Source organism: Colobus angolensis, unplaced genomic scaffold (assembly GCF_000951035.1).
Source record: "Colobus angolensis palliatus isolate OR3802 unplaced genomic scaffold, Cang.pa_1.0 Scaffold13, whole genome shotgun sequence".
NCBI classification, from domain to species: Eukaryota; Metazoa; Chordata; class Mammalia; order Primates; family Cercopithecidae; genus Colobus; species Colobus angolensis.
Genome location: NW_012114252.1, coordinates 2349366 through 2376418, shown reverse-complemented (window position 1 = coordinate 2376418; position 27053 = coordinate 2349366). Strand labels below are relative to the sequence as shown.

Sequence of the window (27053 nt, the reverse complement as noted above, 5' to 3'; positions counted from 1 at the left end):
TTCATGATTTGGCTCTCTGTTTGTCTGTTACTGGTGTATAAGAATGCTTGTGATTTTTGCACATTGATTTTGTATTCTGAGACTTTGCTGAAGTTCCTTATCAGCTTAAGGAGACTTTGGGCTGAGATGATGGGGTTTTCTAAGTATACAATCATGTCATCTGCAAACAGGGACAATTTGACTTCTTCTTTTCCTAATTGAATGCCCTTTATTTCTTTCCCTTGTCTGATTGTCCTAGCCAGAACTTCCAACACTATGTTGAATAGGAGTGGTGAGAGAGGGCATCCCTGTCTTGTGTCAGTTTTCAAAGGGAGTGCTTCCAGTTTTCGCTCATTCAGTATGATATTGGCTGTGGGTTTGTCATAAATAGCTCTTATTATTTTGAGATATGTTCCATGAATACCGAATTTATTGAGCGTTTTTAGCATGAAGGGCTGTTGAATTTTGTCAAAAGCCCTTTCTGCATCTATTGAGACAATCATGTGGTTTTTGTCTTTGCTTCTGTTTATGTGCTGGATTACGTTTATTGATTTGCATATGTTGAACCAGCCTTGCATCCCAGGGATGAAGCCCACTTGATCATGGTGGATAAGCTTTTTGATGGGCTGCTGGATTCGGTTTGCCAGTATTTTATTGAGGATTTTTGCATCGATGTTCATCAGGGATATTGGTCTAAAATTCTCTTTTTTTGTTGTGTCTCTGCCAGGCTTTGGTATCAGGATGATGTTGGCCTCATAAAATGAGTTAGGGAGGATTCCCTCTTTTTCTATTGATTGGAATAGTTTCAGAAGGAATGGTACCAGCTCCTCCTTGTACCTCTGGTAGAATTCAGCTGTGAATCCATCTGGTCCTGGACTTTTTTTGGCTGGTAGGCTATTAATTATTGCCTCAATTTCAGAGCCTGCTATTGGTCTATTCAGGGATTCAACTTCTTCCTGGTTTAGTCTTCGGAGAGTGTAAGTGTCCAGGAAATTATCCATTTCTTCTAGGTTTTCTAGTTCATTTGCACAGAGGTGTTTATAGTATTCTTTGATGGTAGTTGGTGTTTCTGTGGGGTCAGTGGTGATATCCCCTATTATTGTTTTTGATAGAAGATCTCACTATGTCACCCAGGCTGGAATGCAGTGGCATAATCACAGCTCATCAAAACCTCAACCTCCCAGGCCCAGGTGATTCTTCTACCTCAGCCTCCTTAGTAGCTAGTAATACAGGTGCCTGCCACCATGCCCAGCTAATGTTTTACTTTTTTTTTTTTTTTTGTAGAGATGGGTTTTCACCATGTTGCCCAGGCTGTTCTCAAACTCCCAGGCTCAAGCAATCTGCCAGCCTTGGCCAACCAGGATTACAGGCATGAGGTACCACTCTAGGCCAAATCACGATATTTTTTCAAGAACAGGTAAAACATATGTCCTTCAATGAATTAGTGCAGAAGCTTGAAAAAACCTATTATGAGCAAATCTGTGAAACAGGCATGGAAATTAGTATTCTAATAAGGTTTTGTGCTTTTGGGTGATATAAAATAATTTTTCTGCTCAATTCTCCTTAATAGTAATGACAATACAGTAACTTAAATCAGAATTAAGTATGAATAACTTGCTTTGATATGCTTGTGGTATGTTTCACTTATTTTTTAAGTAGGGAAATTATAAAATTTAAACTATATTTGTAAAGAGTGCACATCAAATACTTTTGAAACCCTGAAGAATTAGGTCTTTATTTCAAGAATTATTAAGTGTCTTAATAATATATTTATTTTCTAGAAATATTGACCCTCTTCTTGGGTAATGTGATTCTTTTCAAAATTTTGAAAGGATTTTCTTATTAAATTAAAAATGAACATATACAATAAGAAGTTACCAGGACAGAGTGAATTTAGCAACTATCTTGCTTTGTTATATATCTCTTGTAAATTAAAATTATATTTTCATAATTAAAAGCCGACAAGCTCATTTGCTTTTATAAGACTAAGAGAAAATGAGTATTAAATGAAGTTGAATTAGATTTTACCATCTGTTTAATAAGTTTCAGGACGGGTTTGATAATATATTCCCAGATATATGATTTAAAAATGATCTTCTTCAGAACTAGTAATTGACATGACTAGTAGATAGGTATATAAATGCCTATTCAGACTCATTACTATAAAACTCATGATTTGTTTTATTGCTAATGAAACTGATTAAGTTTCCATCACATCAATGTGAAACATATAATGCAAAACTTATATTCATAAGGCGTATCATATTTCGTAAGTTTATTATAATGCACATTTTAATTTACTTAATTTGGTTTTTAATGGAACTATATAGTATTTATTTCACTTCTTCAATATTCTATGCCATAGAAACTTTCCTACTGATTCCCCACAAGCATATTCCTCTCATAAGTCAGCCTACTTTCAAGGTGCATTAACTGCTTCAAAACTATAGGGGGCCATCTGGTTAAGTGCTGCTGAACTGCAATAAATATATCCAGGAATTGCTCTGCTCTGACAAATTACGTCGCCAAAGCACATTCATAAAATGACATTTAAGTGATTACAGAGTACATTTATTGAGTCTGCAAAACATTATGGACTCATATATACCTGCAGAAAGGTGAGAATATGCATGAGCCAGTCAAAAGCTATGTATGGCAAAAGAGTGCTCCAAAAGATAATTAGAGAGATAGAGAAATTGATTGATTGATTGATTGTGCATATTCAACCTTAGGGTAACTGGAATTAAGTTGCGACTGGTTCCCTGATTGATTGTGCATATTCAACCTTAGGGTAACTGGAATTAAGTTGCGACTGGTTCCCAGAGAGGATTGCACCTGGTTTGTAAAAATAATAGATAACAAGAACAGAAAATCTGGTTTATGGGAAAGCCTTATGAACTACTATGACCTTAGGATCCCAGAATTCAATGGAGGGTGGGTGAACTATGAATTCAAGTTAGCACCCGGAAAAAGCTAGAGAGGTTTCTCTAGAGCATTTAGTTAGAGTAGATCTGTCAAATTCAGACTGAAAAATTGCACAAGTTTGTGCGATATGGCTCAACATTCAGATAGAAAAGACAGTTTAGGGTCAGAAATAATCAAGAATAGTGGAAGAACCTAGATACGTGGGTACAGATAATAGGTGCAAACAAAGAAAGTTGACTGTAGATCTCACTCAATAATCCAATTTTTCAATGATTTGATTTTTTTTTTTATCTCTAGAGAAGTGCGCTTATAAGTTAGTTACAGAGTGCCAAGGAACATAAGAATACATGTGTTCTATGTTGGGAGAAATGAGACATAACGAATGACTAAGAGTTACAGAGAAAAAGATATAATTGGTGTTTTTCAAGTCAAAGTAATAATTTTCTTTTAAAAAGACAAAGTGGAAGACCCAGAAATTAAGAAAGAGTCTGGAATATTGAAATAATTGAGTGAGGAATGTGTGTGGCAGAAAGAGTATATACCAGGCTGGTGCAGACAAGGGGAACAATTAGCAGATGAGGCTGTAAAGATGGAAGACCAGGTTACATAGGTCCATAGAAATCATGATGCAAAGTTTGCCTTTAGTTTTTTTTTTAAAGCTTACATTTATCAGAGTACTAAACATACCTAGTTAATAATAAAAGTACCAAAATATTTATGTTTTTAAAGACAACATTCCTATGCACAAGCTCTTTATACACCATGTTTCCTGCTCCTGGAGACAATCATAATCAACCTGATCAATTGCTCTGCAATTAACTTTACATGTCTAAATCATTTGCCTTTAATTGGTAGCTTTTCTGCTTTTGGTTTATCAACTCTTGGCAATGCTTATTGATTTTCTCTTTTACCACCAAGTGCCTACTTTCCTTTTCCTCACCCATATTATAGTTTTGGCAAAGTTTTGTTTTGGTTTTTGTTTCGTTTTGAGACAGGGTCCTTACCCTGTCCCCCAGGCTGGAGTGCAGTGGTGCGATCACAGCTCACTGCAGCCTTGAACTCCGAGGCTCAAAAGATCCTCCCACCTCAGCCTCTGGAGTAGCTAGGATAGGACTACAGGCATGCATTACCATGCCTGGCTCGTTTTTCTTTTCTTTCTTTCTTTTCTTTTTTTTTTAAGAGGCAGTCATGCTATGTTGCCCAGGCTGGTCTCAAACTCTTGACCTTAAGTGGCCCTCCCACATCAGGCTCCCAAAATGCTGGGATTATAGACATGAACCACCCCATCTGCCATAGTTTTGGCATAGTTTTTTATTAAAGTAATAGTTGTTCCTACAAAAACAGAATTCATTTTAAGGGTAATACTGCACTGATTTTTTTATGGAAATCTTTTTTGATATCCTATAATTTATAATTGTCATAGTATCTATCCATTTGCATAGTTTTTCTTGTATCTGTCACATCTTTCTACGTATTTATTTCATTTTTTTCAAGTGCTCTAGCAGATCTGTCAAATGCTTAGCAGTATCTGTTCCATATGTTCAAACCCATCACTTTAAGTTATTAATTTTTTTTGGCTTAGAAAATTTCCTCTCACAGTCATCCGTTTTGCCATTCTTACGTATTCAATGTTGTGTTTCCTGAACTCTGTATCTTCTTATTTCTTGGTTACTCCTTTTGTCAGCAGCTCTATACAAAAGGTTTACAGAAAATAAAGTTGGTCTGGGAGCGATGGCTCATGCCTACATCCCAACACTCTGGGAGGCCGAGGCAGAAGAATCACCTGAGGTCAAGAGTTGGAGACCAGCCTGATCAACACAGTGAAACCCCATCTCTACTAAAAATACAAACATTAGCCAAGCATGATGGTGCATTTCTGTATTCCCAGTTACTGGGGAGGCTGAGGCATAAGAATCACTTGAACCCAGGAGACAGAGTTGCAGAGAGTCAGGAAGCCAACAGTGGATTCCAGCCTGGGAGACAGAGAGAAACTCTATCTCAAAAAAAAAAAAAAAAAAGAGAGAAAGAGAGAGAGAGATTTAAAAAAAGGATAAAGTGGCATAAGTTGCATATCCTCCCCTGAAATCTATTGAATCTACCCGAACACTTGATTGCTGATAATTTAGCTGAGTATATGCTTTCAGATCAGAAATCAGTTGTCTCATAATTTGAAGGCATTGTTTATGTATTGTCTTCTAGTATTCCTGCTGAGATACAGCTACAAATCTGATGCCTGCTTTTTTATGCAAACTATTTTGGTTTTTTTGGTTTATTTCTTTGGAAGATTTTAATATCTTTTGTTTATCACCAATATTCAGAAATTTCACAGTGATTACTTTGTGTGTGTATGTTTATGTGTGTCTGTGTGTATGCAGGCACGTGTGTTTTCATTCATTGTGATGGTCACTTGGTGGGCTCAGTAGGGAGTCATGATTCTTCATTTCTGAAAATGATTGATATATTATTTACTTGATAAATTCATTCTCTTTATGAGTTTAGTTCTGTTCTCCAACATTCTCATTATTTGGATCCCCTAAAATGAAATTCAAATGTCTCATCATTTTATTTCCTATTACTTTCTCTTTGTGTGTGTTACAATTTTTATAATATTTATTTGACTTTACCTTCTAATGCTTCTATTGAATTTTTATTTTTTAATATATTTATTTTCTGAAGCTCTTTTTAATTTTCTTACTGATTCTTTGGAAGCAATTCGTTATTGTCTTAAGAACGCAATCTACTTTCTCATTTTTTTGAGGATATTCATATAGGTTTGGGGTATTTTCTTCTGTACTGTCTGTTTTCTGTATTTGCTCATTTCTTTCTTTATTTCCTTTGCATTTACATTTTTCATATTGTCCTTTAATGTGCAGCGATCATTGATTGTCCATTGATACTGTGCATTAGAGCCTATCTGGAAATTGTTGTATGTAGATAGGGTATAGTAAAGGATTTCACCATACAAGGGGACTTACCTTCCCACTGGGTAGAGATCCAGTCAGTACATGGAATTATTATGTCTAGAATTGATCAGTTGCTTCAAAGAAGAGTCATTTAATTTTCTGCGTGGAACGTGTGTACTGGCCTGCCAGCATTCCAAAATCAGGCAGGCTGGTATGTGAAATGTCATTTAGTTTCTCTATTTCCTTCTCTAGGACTCATTCTGCCCTCTATTCTGCCTGGAATTTTGAACCAGGAGCCTTCCTGGTACATTTTTTTTTTTTACCAGAAAGACTGCAAGGGAGAAAGTGGAGGAGAGTTATCTGGGGTGCAATGTTGGCCTGAGAAGTTAAGCAATACACGTCTGTCTTTCGCATATTTCCATGTATCCTAGGTGTTGCCAGATGAATTGTCTCACTTACTATAAGTAAACTTCTATGAATAGAATTAAATTGTAGCATGTGGCCAAATTTTCACATTTAACCAAAAGTCTAAAAGACTGTATTTCATCACAACAGCATAGTGATTCACCCAATGGTTTTAAATGGGTATTGACATGATCAGTCCATCAACAGTCTGCTAATTTTCTCTTGGATTCTGCTACAAATGATAACTAGTGACTTTACTTTGGTAATAGTATTTGACAGCAGTGTGTGGTTCAACAACTGTAAGAGAGGAAATGGAGAAGGCACATATAGAAAACTTTCTTGGGGCATTTTCTGGATGAGTGATTGTAAAATTGGTTTGGAAACTATTGTTCTAATCTAGACAGGAATTGTTAGTAGTCTCAAATAGCACAGTGGTCATAGAGAAAGGGAAGTGAACAGGATAAACATAAGACAAAATTAAGACTGTAGTAATGGATTAGTAGTAAGTTAGAAAGAAGAATTAAAGATGACACCCAAGAAATAGGCTTAGGCAGCTGGAAAGAATAGAAGGAGGAGCAAGTTAGGGGAAGGGAGAAGCAATTAGAATGGAATTCTGTTCTGGCCATGTTGATTTTGACATTTCAGGTTGTTTACCCAATACAACGGTAGACAGAAGTATCTGAGACTCAGGAGAAACATCTTGGAAGAAGATAATTAGGCAGCTATGGTGAAGCCATGAGAGAGGGAAATGCAGAGAAGGAGGGAAGATGAGAAGATAAATAGGACTGGGTGGGAACTCAGAAAAAACATAGCATTTAGAGGAAATAAAGAGATACATGAAGATCCTGGAACAAAAGAAATCAGATATTGGTGAGAAATCAAGAGAGTGAAAGCAAAGAGAAAGAGGTAAGCAACATGGATAAGTGCTGTTAAACGAGCCAGTGAGGTAAGAACTGAAGAAAAAGGCTATTGGTTTCTGAAAAGAAAAAAGAAAATCAGTGAGCTTAGCAAAAGTATTTCAGGGGAATGATGGAGGTAGCAATCAGACAGAAGTGTGTTGGGAAATTAACAGTGGGTGAAGAATTAAAAAGAGCAAAACTGATAAAACTTGCAGACATTGGAATATCAAAAACAAGATAATTATGTAGCACAGTATGTGCAAAACCATCAGAATCAGAATTATGTTATATTGACATAAACCATCATTAGTGTGCTGATTAATGGTTTATGTCAGTATTAAGGAGATGTTCTATATACAAATGAAAACTGATGTTCTAATAAAATAGCAAAATATATGATATGGCTTGTCTGTGTCCTCACCCAAAATCTCATCTTAAATTATAATCCCTATAATCCCCACATGTCAAGGGCAGGACCAGGAAGAAGTAATTGAATAATAGGGGTGTTTTCCCTTATGCTGTTCTTGTGATAGTGAGTGAGTCTCATGGATCTGATGGCTTTATAAGTGTCTGACATTTCTCCTGTTTACACTCATTGTCTCTCCTGCCATCCTGTGAAGAGGTGCCTTCTGTCATAATTGTAAGTTTCCTGAGGCCTCCCCAGCAATGCAAAATTGTGAGTCCATTAAACCTCTTTTCTTTATAAATTACCCAGTCTCAGGAATTTCTTCAGAGCAGCATGAGAACAGACTAATACAGTAAAATTAGTACCGAGGTAATGAGGTGCTGCTGTAAAGATATACCTGAAAATGTGGAAGTGACTTTGGAACTGGGTAACAGTCAGAGGTTGGAACAGTTTGGAGGGCTCAGAAGAAGACAGATGATGTGGGAAAGTTTGGTACTTCCTAGAGACTTGTTGAATGGTTTTGATCAAAATACTGATAGTGATATGGACAATGAAGTCCAACCTGAGGTGGTCTCATATGGAGATGAGGAACTTGTTGGGAACTGGAGTAAAGGTGATTCTTTCTATGCTTTAGCAAAGAAACTGGCAGCATTTTGTCCCTGCCCTAGAGATCTGTGGAACTTTGAACTTGAGAGAGATGATTTAGGGTCTCTGGCAGAAGAAATTTCTAAGTGGCAAAGCATTCAAGAGGAAGCAGAGCAGAAAAGTGCAGAAGGGAAATGTGGGGTTGGAGCCCCCCTACAGAATCTCCTCTGGGGCCCTGACTAGTGGAGCTGTGAGAAGAAAGTCACTGTCCTCCAGCCTCTAGAATGGTAGATCCACCAACAGCTTGGATCCTACACCTGAAAAAGGTGCAGGCACTCAATGGCAGCCCATGAAAGCAGCTGGGGAGGGGGTGGGGGGACTGCACCTTGCAAAGCCACAGGGGTGGACTTGTCCAAAGCCATGGGAGCCCACCTCTTGCATCAGTGTGACCTGGATGTGAGACATAGTGTCGAAGGAGATCATTGGGAACTTTAAGGTTTACTAACTGACCTATTGGATTTCAGACTCACATGGGACCTGTAGCTTCTTAGTTTTGGTGAATTTATCCCATTTGGAATGGGTGTATTTACCCAATGCCTGTACCCCCACTGTATCTAGGAAGTAACTACCCGCTTTTGATTTTACAGGCTCATAGGTGGAAGTGACTTGCCTTGTCTCAAATGAGACTTTAGACTTGGACATTTGGGTTAATGCTGGTATTAATTAAAATTTTGGGGGACTATTGGAAAGGCATGATTGTGTCTTGAAATGTGAGGCCTTGAGATTTGGAAGAAGCCAGGGTCAGAATGATCGGGTTTGGCTTTGTCTCCACCCAAAATCTCATCTTGAATTATAAACCCCATAATCCCCACATGTCAAGGATGGGACCAAGTGGAAGTAATTGAATCACGGAGGTGGTTTCGGATGCTATTTTCATGGTAGTGAGTGACTCGCACAGATTTGATGGTTTTGTAAGTGTCTGGCATTTCCTCTGCTTGTACTCATTCTCTCTCCTGCAGCTCTGTGAAGAGGTGGCTCCTGTCATGATTGTAAGGTTCCTGAGGACTCCCCAGCAATGCAGAACTGTGAGTCAATTAAACCTCTTTTCTTTATAAATTACCCAGTCTCAAGTATTTCTTCACAGCAGCCTGAGAACAAACTTAATACAATATATTTATCAATATTGCAGTATATCAATAAACGCAGTCATATATGTTATCTTTTAGGAGTGGCTTTTTTCAGCTAGTATAACATGCTTAAGGTTTGTCCACATTGTAGCATATGCCATTGTTTTGATCTTCTTTATTGGTGAATAACATTACATTGCATGGGCATATCTCATTTTATTTATATAGTCATCAATTGAGGAACATTTGAGTTGTTTCCTTTTTTGGATATTATGAACAACATTGCTATAAACAATCACATACAAGGTTTCTTTTTCTTGAGTATATACCTAGATATGGAATTGCTGGGTCATAATGGTTAACATTTTGAGAAACTGTCAATTTTTTTTCATAGTGGTTGTACAATTTTACATTCCCACTAGCAATGTTTGAGAGTTCTACTTTCTCTGCATCTCTACAGCACTTATTACCTGTCATTTTTATTATACATTCAAATTACATTGAGCCTTAAGATATTAAGTAAACTAACTATGGATATACAGTTAGTGCCTATAAAAGCTGAAATTTAGCCATAGGCCTTGTGCTAACTCAGAAGTCATGTTCTTTAGCACATTGCTATATTGTAGCAAGCATGTTTTTATTGCAACTGAAGGAAAGTCATTTTGTTTGTTTTTTAATTCTTTGAAATTGTTGGATGAACATGTATGTCTAGTAATTGTCAAAAGTATTATTTTCCTCACTTATCCTAATTGTTTAAATTAAAATGCTGAACTCTTACCTTTTAGATTTTATAATTCTTCACAATTTAAATTTCAGTGACTTCAATTTTTAAAATGAAATATGAATTCACTGAGAGCTGGTCATAATTTGGAACCTCTTTTGTGAAATAAACCATATTTCAAAATATTTTAAGCAGAAATATATAAAAGTTTCAGTCCATAAATTACCAGAATTTGTCCTAGTCACCTAAATAAAAAATAAAAAAGTTTTACACTTTAATATTCTTTCAACATTTTACGAATAGGAAACCTGGCAGATAAACAGCTCAAGTCTTAATGAAAATGATAGCATGTAAAATTAGCAGCATCCACATAAATGAAAAGTCAAATTTTTATCCAACATAAAACAATTACATATGCTTTAATCAAACATAAATTACCAATGGCCAATCTGAATCCCATTACTTTCAAAAAAAAAAAAAAGTTCTCAAACTTTCCTTTCCAGTTGATTGTACACTGATTGAAATGGTTGTTTTATGCAGACAATTGATTTTTTTAAATGAAATGTCTAATAGTGAAGTCAGTGCATTACACCACCCATTCCAGAAAGCAGCCTTCCATTGAATTTACTCAGACAAACTAATTGCTAAATTAGATGACCACTGAAAGTTATTGAGTGCACATCCAACACTTTCTTCTGAACCAAAAGATAACTAACTGAATCTGTTTTGATCACTACTGCATTGTTAATTCAAAGTAGCAGTGAAGAACTGTTCATCTCTCTGGAATGTTAGTATCATAAGCCTGGAGATGCGACAATGTCTTGTAATGGAGTTGCCGGGAAAGGAGTCAGACTGTTGTGGCAATTCCCTGACCAAGGGAATGAGTCTATAGAAGTGAAATAAGCTCACAGAATCAGCTGACATGCTGTGGTCAAAGAATTTGCAATTAGAAATTGACGAATCAGTTACGATTAACTCATTCTGTATGACTACCACAGGCTATTAACAACAGGAAAGGATGTTTCTAAAATTTGTTTTGTAGCAAGGGATTTAATGATAAAAGCTTGGACAGCTTTCAGAACTCAAAAATTCAGAGATACTAACATTTTTTAAAACTCCTGTGATTGTGTGTGTGTGTGTGTGTGTGTCTGTGTGTAAATACTACCTGTGTAACCATCTCTTGAGATTTATATTAGAACCTTTTCTCAGTGTATCACGGTTCTAAAGTTATATTTATTATATTCGTATCCTAAGAACAGAGTGAAGAAAAGACTAAGAGGTAATTTAGCAGTCTTTTTCTACTAAAATCAGAATGTCTCTCATCTCTGCCTGAATCCACTCCATTGTTATAAATGTGATACATATTACAGAATATCTACTTATTTTGCGGATTTAGGCAATGGTTATGATTATTGCTTTCCTCACATCTAAAAATCAAATTTATATTACACATGAAGACTTTTGTAAAGAAGTTTTGGTCTCTATAAAAATGAATATTTAATAGAAACATAATACTCTTTTATGTTATTTGGATTGTTAGGTTTAAGGAAATAAAATGTTTCTTAAATCTACTACTTTTAACAACACTGTAACATTTATTGGTTTTGCAATAAAATAAATCCAGAAAATTGCTGTGATATTACTTTTTATGTTTCATATTGAAAGTAGGTAAATTAATTTCTAAGCAATGGGGCATTATAATTCTCAACTAACAGTGCTCAGCAGTTAGGATTTTAACTGCTGACATTATTTTCTTTGAAAAATGATAGATGTCATTTAGTGTTTAAAGATAAATTGCTGCATAACTGTGACTTTTTTGCTGACAACTTTCCTGTAAACAAACATAATATGACCAAGAAGTTTCAAAGTCAGTTTGCTAGGTGAGCAAGTCTAAATCAAAAAGGCTCTCACATTTCCTCAATCAGATATACTAAGATGAACCAAGTGTTGTTTTCAATCTATAATATTAAAATGCAATTGAGTCTGACTCAAACATCTGAAAAAGTTAACGTTCACATTTAGGAATAAGTGTTCTCTCCCTTTAGGAAAATCTTCACTGGCCATTGGCTATACCAAATTTATCATGGATGATTTTCAGAGGGACAAATGTTGCCCATTTCAGAAACAGGCTTTGGAATGCAGGAAAGTGCCAGAAAGCAACTCTGAGAACAGTGGCTGACCTGGAGAAAGACGTCAGAGTCACAGATGGAAAAGGGAGGTGCATGACTCCCCTCTGTTGCCAAGGTTCCCATTCTCAATTCAGAAGGATTTGCAGAAGGAGTGAAAGAACATTGAAGTTCCTGAGATATTCCTTAAGGACCAAGCTATAATCCAAAGGTCTCTATTTACATCAGATCCCAGCTTTTGTGGGGGAGGTGGGGGCGGTGGAGAAGACGGGATGGGTGCAGGATGTAAATATAGGACTTATCCTAAATGATGAAATAAAGGTTCTCCCCTCCCCTCCCCTCCCTCCCTCCCTTTCTCTCTCTCTCTTCTTTCTTTCTCTCCTCTCCTCTCCTCTCTTTTCCTTTCCTTTCCTTTTTTCTTTTCTTTCTTTCTCTTTCTCTTTTCTTTTTTCTTTTCTTTTCTTTTCTTTTTTTTCTTTCTCTCTCTCTCTCTCCCTCTCTTCTTTCTTTCTTTCTTTCTCCTTCCTTCCTTCCTTCCTTCCTTCTTTCTTTCTTTCTTTTTTCTTTTCTTTTCTTTTCTTTTCTTTTCTTTCTTTTCTTTCTCAGAGTCTCACTCTGTCACCCAGGCTGGAGTGCAGCAGCATGATCTAGGCTCAATGCAAACTCCACCTCCCGGGTTCAAGCAATTCTTTTGCCTCAGCCTCCCTAGTAGCTGGGACTACACGTGCATGCCACAATTCCCTGCCAATTTTTGTATTTTTAGTAGGGATGGGGTTTCACCAGATTGGCCAGGCTAGTCTCAAACTCCTGACCTCGTGATCTGCCTGCCTCAGCCTCTCAGAATGCTGGGATTACAGGCATGAGCCACCGCACCTGGCCAAAATTTTTCTTATAAATTGTCTTCTAACTAAAATGTTTCTTTTGGACGTCCTTGGAGTACTCCCAGGTGACACCCAACTCAGGCTAACATTTGTACAGGACTGCTACCTTGGTCTCTAGAGAACCCAATGATGTTTTATACCGACATGTCTCAGGGTCACCGCCAAGCTTCCACCCACACCCTTACCATGCAGAGAAAGTTGACACTTTCTGTTAGCTATAACCTCCCCTGAGAAAAATGTGGCAATATGTATCAAAATAAAATTATTAAGGAACATATTGTTAGTTTCAATTTGTAGAATGTATTACAAGAAGAAAAGATGCCAAAACATTTTATGTCTACTGATATTCCTATTAGTCTTTGTTATATAAAAAACTGGTCACAACCTAAATATCCAACTTTAGGTGACTGGGTGAAGTAAAACTGTAATCTTTCCACATGATAGGATAATATGCCAGCACTAACAAGCAGATAGCAGAATATTTAATGCCATGGAAAAGTACTTGTTTTGTGTGATCAGGTGAGCAGTTCGTATCACAAAATCAAATGTATCCTATGATCTTATTTTTTAAAGTGAAGTACTGATGTATTTATATGCATAATTAAGTATAGAAAAAAAGCCTAGATGCTTTCTCTTGTAAGTCTTTTTCGTTGTTTTATAAATGGTATCAATATTTATTTTTCACTTTTTCCATCAGGTTTCCTAGAATAATAAAATTCAGTTCCTTCTGATGAGCATTCATTATTTTTGTTGTTGTTGTTGCTGTTGTTGTGAGACAGAGTCTCTGTCTCCTGGAGCTAGAATGCAGTTCACTGCAGCCTCTGCCTCCTGAGTCATTATTCTTATAGTAAGAAAAATATTAATGTTATTAAGTATCTTCTCTGTCCTAGATCAACTAAGTATATAAAAGATGCCAAATACATTTAATAAAATGTTTTATCCATTCATAGGTTTTTGCAATACAATTTTTTTGTATGATTCCATTGTCTCATAGTCTCCACTAACAGTTTTGGTGTGAATTTATACTCTAAAGGAAAGATAACAACCTTATACAATCTCAGGGCTTAAGTACTATCCACTTGCTGTGCTTACAAACACACACCTCCAGTTGTGTGGTCTCCCTGAGTTCTGCACATTCCTCTTGGGTATCTAACAATCATCTCACATTTAACAAAACCACTGATTTTTAATCAATCCCAGGGACTCTCCATCAGGCCTACTCTTCTCTCAGAATTCTGTTTATCACTTAGTGACACTATCATCCCACCAAACCTTGCTATCAACTTTCTTCTACCTCCCAGGCTTCCAATCCATTAACAAATCACAATAACCCCACTTCCAATATATGTCTAAATCAGCTTATCCACTCTTATTGCTCCAGTTCCAATTATGTGGTCTTCTGTGTGTACTACTGTCTTTTTTCATTCTTGCATGCAGGGTCAATTTTTCACAGTGAAGTCCTCACAAAACATAAATTAAATTGTAGCAGCTTCTGCTTGCAGTTTTTATTTATTTATTAAATTTGTGATTTTTTATTTATTTATTTATTTTGCGACAGAGTCTTGCTCTGTCACCCCAGCTAGAGTGCAGTGGAGCCATCTTGGCTCACTGAAAGCTCTGACCCCTGGGTTCAAGGGATTCTCCTGCCTCAGTCTCCTGAGTAGCTGGAATTACAGGCGTGTGCCACCATGCCCGGCTATTTTGTATTTTTAGTAGAGATAGGGCTTCACCATGTTGGCCAGACTGGTCTCAAACTCCTGACTTCAGGTAATCCACCCTCCTCAGCCTCCCAAAGTGCTGAGATTACATGCATGAGCCACTGTGCCCCACTAGGTTCTGCTTACAGTTTTTAAATGACTTCTTAGTCCACTTAGGAGAAAATATAAACTCTTTACCAGAGCCTACTAAACTCCCCAGAACATGATGTATGTTTACCTCCTCCCTTTAACTTACTCTGTTTTAGCTGCATGGCCTTCTGATCTCTAAATAAAATAAACGTATTCCTGCCACAGGGCCTTTGCAGCTACTTTTCCTTCTGCCCCAGACATAGTTCTCACAGGTTTTCCTATAACTCCTTTCTTCTCCTTGTTCAGTATTAACCCAAACATCTCCCCCTAAGTGGCCTTCACCAGCACATTCTTCTTAAAACATCTTTCCCTACCTCATCCTGTTTGGTTTTGTTTATAACATGTGTCAGTCACAATACTGGTTTTATTTACTATTTATTTACTTTTTTCTTACAACGGAAAGCCCCTGAGAGCATGGTTGTGTCTGCTTTATTCACCACTTTTACCTCAGTGCCTGTACAAAACCAGGACCATACTAGAAACTCAATGAGTATTTGTTGAGTATTTTGAATGAATTAATTATTAAAACATTAAAAAGTGACATTTTCCAAGTAAAAATCTTTATCTATTTCCTTAGTGACTCTAATTGCGACAATTCAGGGTAGAAATAAGGTTCAGATCAATGGCAGGCCGAAAAAGGTATTTTTGGATGAGTGTATGCAGGCAATTTTTGCTATTATGGCTGGCTTACTTCCATATTCTTTAATACACATATGTCCCTATGGTGAGAGATGGCATTTTTCATAGCACAAAGGTGGAAAGTAAATGTAATATCTCTTATGATAAAAAAATACAGTAAATTTTATATAAACACTAAGAAGTGATCATATAAATCTACATATTAGGATCTGAAACCTATTCACATGTTGACATCTTCCATGGCCCTACTCCTAAATTAATAGATTCTCACAGAAGGCTATTTTCTGAATCCTTTCATAGCTGACATTGTGGAGGTGCTGTTAGCCGTCCCTTGATATTGACAGTACAATAGCCATCCTTGCCAGGGCATACGTACATTATCAGTAATCAAAAGTTTGGCAAAGTAAAACATTTCTCTTCATCTCCAGGAGAGCAGTTTATGAAAGAGCATATTCTCAGGCATTAAAGGTGAATGTTTCAGTGACACCTGTGCAAGACAGAACTTTCTGCTATCCTATATAAAAATCTAAATTTCAATCATATAATTCTAGCAGACCTTAAAAGGATAGACCTCAAAGGTAGCATTGTATTTGATATTCTCTTGCAACCGCAGAATGAAACTTAAGCATGAATAATTGGAGATCTGCACATTCCTATAAAGATTAAAGAATCCGACTCAAGTTCACACAGAAGCTAAAAAAGAAAGGTACGATGACTTCCCTCTGCCACCTTGAAAAGGTTATGACTTTGAAACCTACAAAACCAGAAATGGTGGAGGAGCGGGGCAGTGTTTTGCTGAATGGGCAATAAATATGTGAACCCTCCTCCTAAGGGTTTTGATGATCCTTTCTATCTTGGGTACCTATGTGTTCCTCTGTGAATGTGTTTTTTTATAATGTGCACTTCTTATGGAACAGCACCATCCTTATTATCTGTAATAGGGTTTCCATTCTGCTTTCATCTTGTACATATCTTATTTAAAAAACTGAATAAGTACTCAGTTAATATGTATATTTATGTATTTGTAAATTATACGTATGTGCTATTGCACTAATATATTACATATATTATATACCTTACTACAACCAAAGAAATATAAAAGAATGAGACTGAATAAATGTGCACTTAAGGTCTGTTTTTCCTTCCTGCACCCTCTGTGAAATGCTTACCCCACTTAAGAAACCACTAAGATATCACCATGTTCTCACAGTGAGATTGTACTCACTCCTCAATGAGAGGACCTGATTACTATTAAAGCTTTTTTGGTTTTATCATCAATTATGCACTCAAATTTTCAAATAATCTAGATGTACATATTATACTATAGTGGACGATACTGTGAGGTACCAACTGGACCAGCTCAGCAGAGGCTGGGAGGTTTAACTCACTTTTCTCTTAGACTTTTCCAATAGAATTTATTTTAGGTTTTGACAGCCAGGGCAAGAGCTCTGTTTTCCATAGGTATCAATGGTAGAATAACCATTGTTCCCTCACAGAAGGGAGAAATCTACGGTATTGGACGGCAACCCCCATGTCCTTCTTATGTATCCTTTCCTTGAGATATAGGGACTCTTGTGAAAATGGGAGTCTAAGAACTGGTCTGCAAAAACTTAAGCTTAGTCTTTGCAGAACAACTATGAGAAATCTACTACTGACTCTTGAATATGTCATATGCAATAAAAACTCTGTACTATTCAGGTATTGTTTCTAACCCATGATACTAGAAATATATAGTTTTGCTTAGGAACAATGAAAGTATATTCCAATATAAATTTTTGAAAATGGCTAATAACTAAAACAAAAAATAGCCTTCCTTATCCCAAACATCAATAGATGCAGAATGGAGAGTAATAGTCACAACATGCAACATAATGTTTGGATCTAATTGATAGACTATTTCAGTGAAATATTATTTTGATAAATATGATCATGCTTCATTTGCCATGTATTAAAAACAGCAATACACACTCACTTGATGAAAAGTATTATTGAAGATAAAACAGAAGTATTTCATAAACAACCATTTGCTAGATTATAAGATAACATGTAAAAGGTGTTATAGGAAATAAATATTACAAATACATATTATTCATCTATGACCTAACTTGTATCGAAATGCTGCAAAGCCTTCATAGCAACATTCAGAGAATTACCTGAAAGATAACTGTGGCATCTTCTATGGTCTTATATGTGTTTTCTTTAATGGTCACAGTGATTCCCACATTCAAACTTATTCACTGAAGACAAAGCATATGCTGAGATTCTCACTATTGAAATGCTGAGACTGAGGCTTGCTTTTCACAGATACAGATTGTCCAGCATTAAAATACCACTGCATATTGACTGCATACAAAAATCATTAAATATTTCCAAATGTTCTGATATAAATAATGTGTTACAATATTTTAGGTAGGATTGTCTGATAGGATTAACATATTTACCAAATATAATAGAAAGTAATCACTTACTATTTATTACTTAGTTTACTAATAAATATAGGATCAGGACTTACCTGAATAACATGCTTCAGTTTATCAATAATCTGATTTATCACAGGATCAGTTCCTCTGACTTTGACTTCAGGATTTCCAGACTGGGCTTTGATTCCATTTCCAACCACACGTTGAGTATAACTGGCAAGGGAAATGTGAAAGATATATGACTTAGTACCTGATCAGAGTATTATCTGCCACAGCTGTCTGAACATATTTCAGGTCAGAATTTCCTCCTTTAGAGAATACACCAATGTATTTTTCTCTTGGCACAGAAACTGGCACAGCTGTAATGTTTTTCCAGGTAAAATGCTAAAATGCTTATCGTGCCATTAGATTATTTTAAAAATAATGTTATTTACTCAATGGACCCAAGCAAAAATTAAACTTGTTTTCTAATACTACTTAACAATATGCTACAAAGAGTTAATATATATCTCACTTTGTTATCATGTCTTGCTGAATTATACATATGTCTGCACCCATATTGTCTAAGTCAGCTTATGTTATGCAGTTCCTATCTTATTTTTTAAGTATTAGGTATTTAGTATTAAGTATTAAGTATTTTTAAGTATATGTTATATATATACACACTACTATATATATAGTAGCCCAATATATAGTAGTATATATACATATATAATATATAATTACATTATATATCTATATATTATATATAGATATATACACATATAATATGTATACATGTATATGTTATGTATGTATATTATATGTATATATACCGTAGTACATATATACTATATATGCATAATTATATATACTATATATACAACATATAGTATAATATATACACATATATAGTACATATGTATACACGTATATATAATATATACACATATATGTAATATACGTATATATGTATGTATATATTATATGTATGTATCCATATGTGTATATATACTAGCCTGATATACATATTATATTTCCTAATTAGCTCCTCCAAGTAATAAGTGATGAAACTTTTTAAAAATGATAATATCAGTTGGACATGATAAAAATAATGTTATTAATAAACCTTTTGATTTTTAAAATAACCTTGAACCCATTTATTTTTGTAGGCATAGAGGGACTTAGAGTTAAGAATTCCAGTTTCCATTAGGGATTTGACAGTATACATCAATAACAAACAGTATAAGGAAAAAAATTATACCTATGTTGTTAATGTGTAATAATATTCTTTATTTTCGAAAAATAAAATTATATATATATATATATACATACATACACACACACACATAGAGAGAGAGAGCGCATCTCTTAAATCCTCAGTGGCACTGGTATGTTATTCTTTACTCTCCCAATATTCCAAGCAGATAACACATGTGGCATATATATATATATGATATATATAAAAATATAAAAAATATATAAATTATATAACTGTACAAGTCAATATCATAAACCATAACTGTAAAAATTTAAATAATCAAATATATAAGGAACTGAAATCTGCAAAATATTTTCGAAGCAGAGGAAATAATCCACTTTCACCTAGGTTCACCTAAACAAAGATCTGGTACATCATGTGGTGTGTAAAAGGGTCATTTCACAAGTGGTGAAAGCCATTTGAAATTTCACTACCTTCCCCAAATTACAATCATATAATGTCAACTTAGAATTAACAAATATATTTAAATTCATTAGTCCAAAGATGTCTTAAGTCCATGCTATATTCCAACTCCTGTACTAAGTGATTAGAATTATAAGAAGGTGTAAGACTCAATTTTTATCCTTATAATGCTCATTACTTAACCAGGAATATAGTAATTAACTCATTCATTTGCATGTTTATTCATTACATTTTATTACATTTAAAAAATACCATAGATTTCAGCAATATAAATACCCTTATTTGCCTGGCAGAATAGCATAATATAAACACAACTCAACAGTTAAAATACAACATTATGAAAGTAGTTGGAAGGAACTGCACATGCCAAATGTGAGAAAAGATAGGACAGGTAGTAGACATTCTGGATATGGAGAAGTCCCTTTGGACTCAGACTAGGGAAAAACTAAGAGAGAAGTTGTAACTTTAGGTAGCCTTAGATGTACTCAGGTAAGAAGAGGACAGCTGTGGTATGGTTAATGAGAACTTCAGGGCAAAAGATGTCATCCCAGCAAGGAAAATGGAAAAGGTAAGTGAACAAAGCAGACAGGGAGAACGGACCTCTATTTACAAAACAGAGAATACAAACGGTGGAAAGCAATGGATAGAGGGCCACACCCCAAATATTCCACCCTGAATGTTTAAGATTCTCCATTTAGTGAGATAATGGATTCTGGAGACTCAGAATGGGGAAGTTGGCGGGGGGGCGATGGATAAAAAACTACATGTTTAGTACAATGCACACTACTCGGGTGACAGGTACAATAAAACCTCAGACTTCACCATTATACAAGTCATCCATGCTACCAAAACCACTTGTGCTCCAAAAACTATTGAAATTAAAGAGACATTTAAAAATTAAAACAAACACTATCATCTGAGTAATTTGTTTGCTTACATTAAATATCATAATACTTTGCAGCAAAAATATTCTAATTTTAATGTAACTTTCCTTCCCTATATTTGAGCAGAGTATTATTGCAGTATCCATAAATACCCTCTGAATTTTCTACAGAAACGGAAAAATCTTTGAAGAAAATAAAAGAAGGTTCTATGTTTGAGACTGTGGCTATACGAAAGGGGTTTCAAGAAATATCCAGTTCTTTCCGAGACAATGTACTTCCAGTGACCAGTTTTAAGAATTGGATTGAACATTTCCTAACTGGGTCCTTCAAGTAATAATAAGTGATTAAACTTTTTAATAATGATAATATCCATTGGACATGATAAAAATAATAATATTAATAAAGCTTTTGATTTAAAATATAACCTTGAACTCACTTCTTTTTGTAGGCATGGGGGGAGCTTAGAGTTAAGTATCCCAGTATCTGTTAGGGATTTGGCAGTATACATCAATAACAAATAGTAGAAGGAAACCCATTATTCTTTATTTTAGAAAAATAAAATTTTATACTCATTATATATGAGTATAAATATGTATATATACACATATATATAAAGAGACAGAGAGAGTAACCATCTCTTAAATTATCTGTAGCACTGCTGTGTTATTCTTTACACTCCCAATATCCCAAGTAGACTGCACATGTGGCTCTTTTATTAATGTGTTGAATATTCATAATGATAATGAATAATATGAATAAATAAATAGATAAGTGCATAACTACAATTTAGGCATTGCTTTACTCTATCTAGAGTTTGTCAACTCATGATAAGCATCTTTTGGTGACCATGAATAAGAAACTCATAGACCTCAAAGTACGGGAAGCCTGATTGACTAAGGCCACTTGCTGCTTCACTCTAAAATCTGTTTCTGCATCTGCCCCTCAGTCAATGACTGAGGGCACCAGGATTGCTAATGCAGATCCCTCATTAGGAGACACAGGGTTTCTCTGAGGACCAGACTTGGCTCAGGATTCCCTAAAGACTTTTCTTACCCTTCCTTAGACTGTACTTCATGCTCCAATGCTTCCACCCAACCTTCCTTTCCTCTTTCCTTCACTCTAGTTCAGACTTTCCTCACAGCTGAGAGCTCTTCCAGGCTTACTCAGCTTCCTCTCCATTTTCTCTCATAGGAATTTCCCTTAATAAAATCCTCTTGTGTTTAACCTCTTTTCAACATCTACCTCTAGGAGGACCTGGACTAAACCACCATATAATATTTGTATTATAATTACTCCCATTCTACAGGTTGAGAATCTGGGATCTGGATAGATTAAGTAACTTAAGTTACTCAAGTAAGAACACTATGTATATAAAGTGTGCTGTAAGGAACATCCACTCCAAAATACAACCACTAATAAGTATCAATCCTGAAACCAACGAATAAAAAGCAAAGATATAATTAGCGTGGTGCAAAGTGTTATTTTTTTCTTTAATTACATTTTCTAAGGTTTCACTGTTTATAATTAAGAAGGGATGCATGATTTTCTTCAAAACCCTCCTCAACAAGCCGGGTGTGGTGGCACGCGCCTGTAGCCCCAGCTATTCAGGAAGTGGAGGAAGGGGGATCACATGAACCCAGGATATTAATGCTGCAGTGAGCTGTGATCACACCACACTGACCATGTGACCATGAGTATAAAACTCATAGACCTCAAGCCTGGGCAACAGAGCTGCCTTTAAAAAAAAAAAAAAAGAGAGTAAAACTAAGCAAAACAAAACAACCCTCCTCAACAAATGGTTTCATATAACCAGTTAAACAGTAATATAACAGTTGCTGGCAGGGTGAGAAGAAACTAGCTGACTGTAGGTTTGCCATACGGTTTTTCTGTTTCTCCAGAAACACAGATATAATATAGGCAATGAAAACTGAGACTCGTCTCTTAATTTCAATTAAGCTATTAATTGATTTATGTCATTTACTTACAGACCAGAAAAGTTTATTTAAAAAGGCAGGAATGTTGTTTAATGTTAATCTAAGGAATTGCTTACCTTGTTTTTGTTCTTAATTATCACAGTTATTAATACATTAAAATAATATTTAGATAAAATTTATTAGAATTATAGCTGATTGAAAATCTCATTCCAAGTTGTTATATTATTGAATATTTCCAGATCACTCTTCTTATGAGTCATATAAATAAGGAAAAATACTGCAAAGTAGACACACATTGCTTCAAATGAAATATGATTTAATAAAATCAGTTATTCTCTTCCAGTTTTGTAATGTTCAAAATAACTACAACTGAAATAGTGATACATACACATCAGAACAGTTCAAATAAAAAACAGAAATGATACCAAGTGTTGGCAAAGATGTGGAGCAACTGGAACTCTCTCCCAATGTGGATGGAAATGTAAACTGACAGAAACCACCATTTCCCATGTATGCTAAATCTAACCATATTTTATGACCTTGGGCATATACCCAGCAACATTTACCAAAAGACAGATGCATGAATTCTCAGAGAAGCACCATTCAAAATAACCATACATTGGACATTATATTTGCATAATGATATAGTATATAGCAATGAGAACTAATGAATTATAACTATATGCAAAAAGAATGATAAATCTTATAAACTAAATATTGAATGAAAGAAGCAAGATACAGAACATATTCTATGATCTAATTGACTAAAAATTTTAAAACTAATCAGTTGTGTTTCAAATCACCATAAGAGCTGCCCAATGACATAGTGTCTAGAAAAAGTAGTATCAAGTTTCCTGATTTTAGTACTGGATACACAGAAGTGCTAAGTTTGTTTAAAAAACAGTATTGAGATGTACAGTTAAGATTTGGGTAGTTTACTGTTTGTATATATTTTCAGCCTTATAAGATTATGTTAAAAAGCCTTTATGCTCTTTTTCTTAATATGTGTACAATAGACAAACTTTCATTAAGCCACAGTATAAATAAAAAAGACCCACACAGGTATGTTTAATATAGACTAAGCAGTTCTGTCGTCATTAAATGAGTACTTTAGAATCTAAGTCTGATATAAAACCTTACTTTCCTGAAGACTTTAATTTGCATGCAAAAAAACATGGTCTCTAAATTAATTTTTTTTGGAACCAAGACTTTATTTTAGTTCCCCTCATGACATTTTAATAAATCATTAATTCCTTCTTTTCCTTTTTAATGTACAAGTAATGGATAAAACATTTCAAAGATCCCTACAGAACTTTCTTGACTTGAAATATTGTTCACATTACAATGAGAAGGATGGAATAAAACACAAAAAAGATAGACAGGCAAATTTTTTGTTGGGGAAGTAATAGACCCACCATCTGTGCTTATTTCTTCTAAGCAGAGCTGGGAATGAGTGACAGCAGTTGAATAGGAATACTTGCTCCCCAAGCACTACTTGTTTTTCATTAACGAGGAAAAAAGGCAAGCCCTGATATATTTACATTCTACAAAATTGTTTTTAAATGATGATTAACAAGATCTTAGTTCCCTCTCTGTTGAACATATAAAATATTAAAAGGCGTTGTAATAAATCTGTATACAGCACGTCAGGAGGAAGTCATTTCTCCTGACTTCACCAAATTGTCCTGTTTAAACCTGATACCACGCCCTATTGGCTGATAGTAATTTCACTTTATTTAGAATACAATAGAATTTGGCTCAGATTAAAACCAAGAGTATAGTATTCTGATGTGAACTTACACAATTTCTGGGGGAAACAATATCTGGAATCTGACCCTAGAATTCATTACAAATCAGTTAAAGGGGTCTGTCTTAGAATTTTTCGGTAATTGGACTGGGACAGAATGCAAGAATAAATCATTCATAGCAGATGAAGAAAACAGTTGATGAGAGCTTTCTTGTTTTACCTTATTGCTATTTCTAACGGGGTTAAAGACAGAATGGGGGCCCTGTTGTGGTTGTTATTCTTGTTGTTGTTTGATTGGTTTGTTTATTATGTTCTTGTATGACTTGGTTATGTGGCTGGATATTAAAATTCTTTCCATTTCCAGAGTCATAAATCTCCTAATTTCTAGGAGATTAAATATTAGTTTTATCTTTGGTTCTCGTAAAAATGTTGCTATCTTGGCTTAAAAGGAGGTCTGGGAAATACGTTGTATCTATTCATCAGTGAAGTGAGCTGCTTCTACAAGAATAAATTTTCCATTCAAACTATTTCTAGGCAACTCTTCCTGGTTCTGATAGCAAATGTGAAAACAAGTACTAGAGATTTGGTTTTTGTAAGTTTCCTCAAATACTTGGGAAATACTGGATTCCATTGCCGAGTGTTACCTTATGTACATTCAGCTTGTACACAGCACTTTTTCTCTATGTTGAAAGTCCTAACCCTTGAAATCTCAGAATGGAAAAGAGTTATATGATTGATTTTATGTGCCAGGTTTATGGGAATAACCTTTCATGGAAGATAGGAGGCTTACAGGGGATTTAGAGAAAGGAGACATCTGTGGAATCAATTCAAAATGATTAAGCCTTTTGTGATCCCACTATCTCACTTCAATTGTTGAGCCACAAAACTATTTTTAAGTTAATCTCTAACATTTATTTGGCTTTATAATTACACATAAATAATGTCTAAATTTGACATCTATGTTTTTAAACTTAATAATGAAGTCAAAATAAATGGAATTAAGGAGAGCTTATTATGATCTTTATTGTTATTTATATATAACAAATTTCCTATTAAGAATATAATATTTTATGATATCTTATGGATATCATTAACATTAACAAAGATATTATCATGCTTTGTACAGAACCAACACGAAAATTTTACCATACCACTGCAATAAATAGAATAAAAATATGTTCAGAAAGACTTAGAAACTCATTAAAGAATGGATATTAATCACTCTTCACACTAACTCCTCATTTGGCAAGGTGTGAGTCTATGCATGCCAGTTTAGTCAGGTGGCAGTAAGCAGTCCCATTGCATTTCATACAATAAGCAGCTGTGTGAATTTGAAAGATAATATTTTCACATGAAAAACTAATGACTGCACATATATAATCAGTAGTGTTTGGGAAGCTGTCCTTTCAAAAAAAATTAACTATCTAATTAAAAAGTAACACAAATGAACATTTGCCTATGTAAAAAAAATAGAACATTGCTTAGCTTTTCTTAAACCCCTCCCTAATCTTACCAAGAAAGAATAAATATCTTTATTATAGTCAAAGAAGTCAAAGATCTGGTTTTATGGTTTTAAATTTTTTAATCAAAAATACAAAGCAAATGATAATAAATCTTCAATTTATAATTATCCTAATTTGATTCAAAGTGACTGTCCAAATATAAAATGATCAGTTATAACTATAGTCAATCACACATAATGCTATATGAGTTTCAAATGTTCTACTAACTTGCCTTTTCCAGGAATGCATTTTAAAATTAAAGTCTTGTAAGTTGGATTCCTAGGTATTTTATTCTCTTTGAAGCAATTGTGAATGGGAGTTCACTCATGATTTGGCTCTCTGTTTGTCTGTTATTGGTGTATAAGAATGCTTGTGATTTTTGCACATTGATTTTGTATCCTGAGACTTCGCTAAAGTTGCTTATCAGCTTAAGCTTTGGGCTGAGACGATGGGGTTTTCTAAATATACAGTCATGACATCTGCAAACAGGGACAATTTGACTTCTTATTTTCCTAATTGAATGCCCTTTATTTCTTTTTCCTGCCTGATTGCCCTGGTCAGAACTTCCAACACTATGTTGAATAGGATTGGTGAGAGAGGGCATCCCAGTCTTGTGCCAGTTTTCAAAGGGAATGCTTTCAGTTTTTGCCCATTCAGTATGATATTGGCTGTGGGTTTGTCAAAAATAGCTCTTATTATTTTGAGATACGTTCCATCAATACCGAATTTATTGAGAGTTTTTAGCATGAAGGGCTGTTGAATTTTTTCAAAGGCCTTTTCTGCAGCTGTTGAAATAATCACGTGGTTTTTGTCTTTGGTTCTGTTTATATGCTGGATTACGTTTATTGATTTGCATATATAGAACCAGCATTGCATCCCAGGGATGAAGCCCACTTGATCATGGTGGATAAGATTTTTGATGTGCTGCTGGATTCCGTTTGCCAGTATTTTATTGAGAATTTTTGCATCGATGTTCATCAGGGATATTGGTCTAAAATTCTCTCTCTCTTTTTTTTCTTTTTTTTTTGGTGTGTCTCTGCCAGGCTTTGGTGTCAGGATGATGCTGGCCTCATAAAATGAGTTAGAGAGGATTCCCTCTTTTTCTATGGATTGGAATAGTTTCAGAAGGAATGGTACCAGCTCTTCCTTGTACCTCTGCTAGAATTCGGCTGTGAATCTATCTGGTCCTGGACTGTTTTTGGTTGGTAGGCTATTACTTATTGCCTCAATTTCAGAGCCTGTTACTGGCCTATTCGGGGATTCAACTTCTTCCTGATTTAGTCTTTGGAGAGTGTATGTGTCGAGGAATTTATCCATTTCTTCAAGGTTTTCTAGTTTGTTTGTGAAGGACCTCTTCAAGGAGAACTACAAACCACTGCTCAATGCAATAAAAGAAGACACAAACAAATGGAAGAATATTCCATGCTCATAGATAGGAAGAATCAATATGGTGAAAATGG

At 35.1% G+C, this 27053-nt stretch overlaps 1 protein-coding gene across 1 annotated transcript in view; it reads right to left on the bottom strand.

Moving 5' to 3' along the window:
• Nucleotides 1-27053, bottom strand: part of GPC5 (glypican 5) — a 1481119-nt gene that overhangs the window by 937532 nt on the left and 516534 nt on the right. The window contains exon 6 of the mRNA XM_011933784.1: nucleotides 17956-18076. Coding sequence (XP_011789174.1) covers nucleotides 17956-18076 — 121 coding nt within the window. The remainder of the gene's footprint in view (nucleotides 1-17955; nucleotides 18077-27053) is intronic.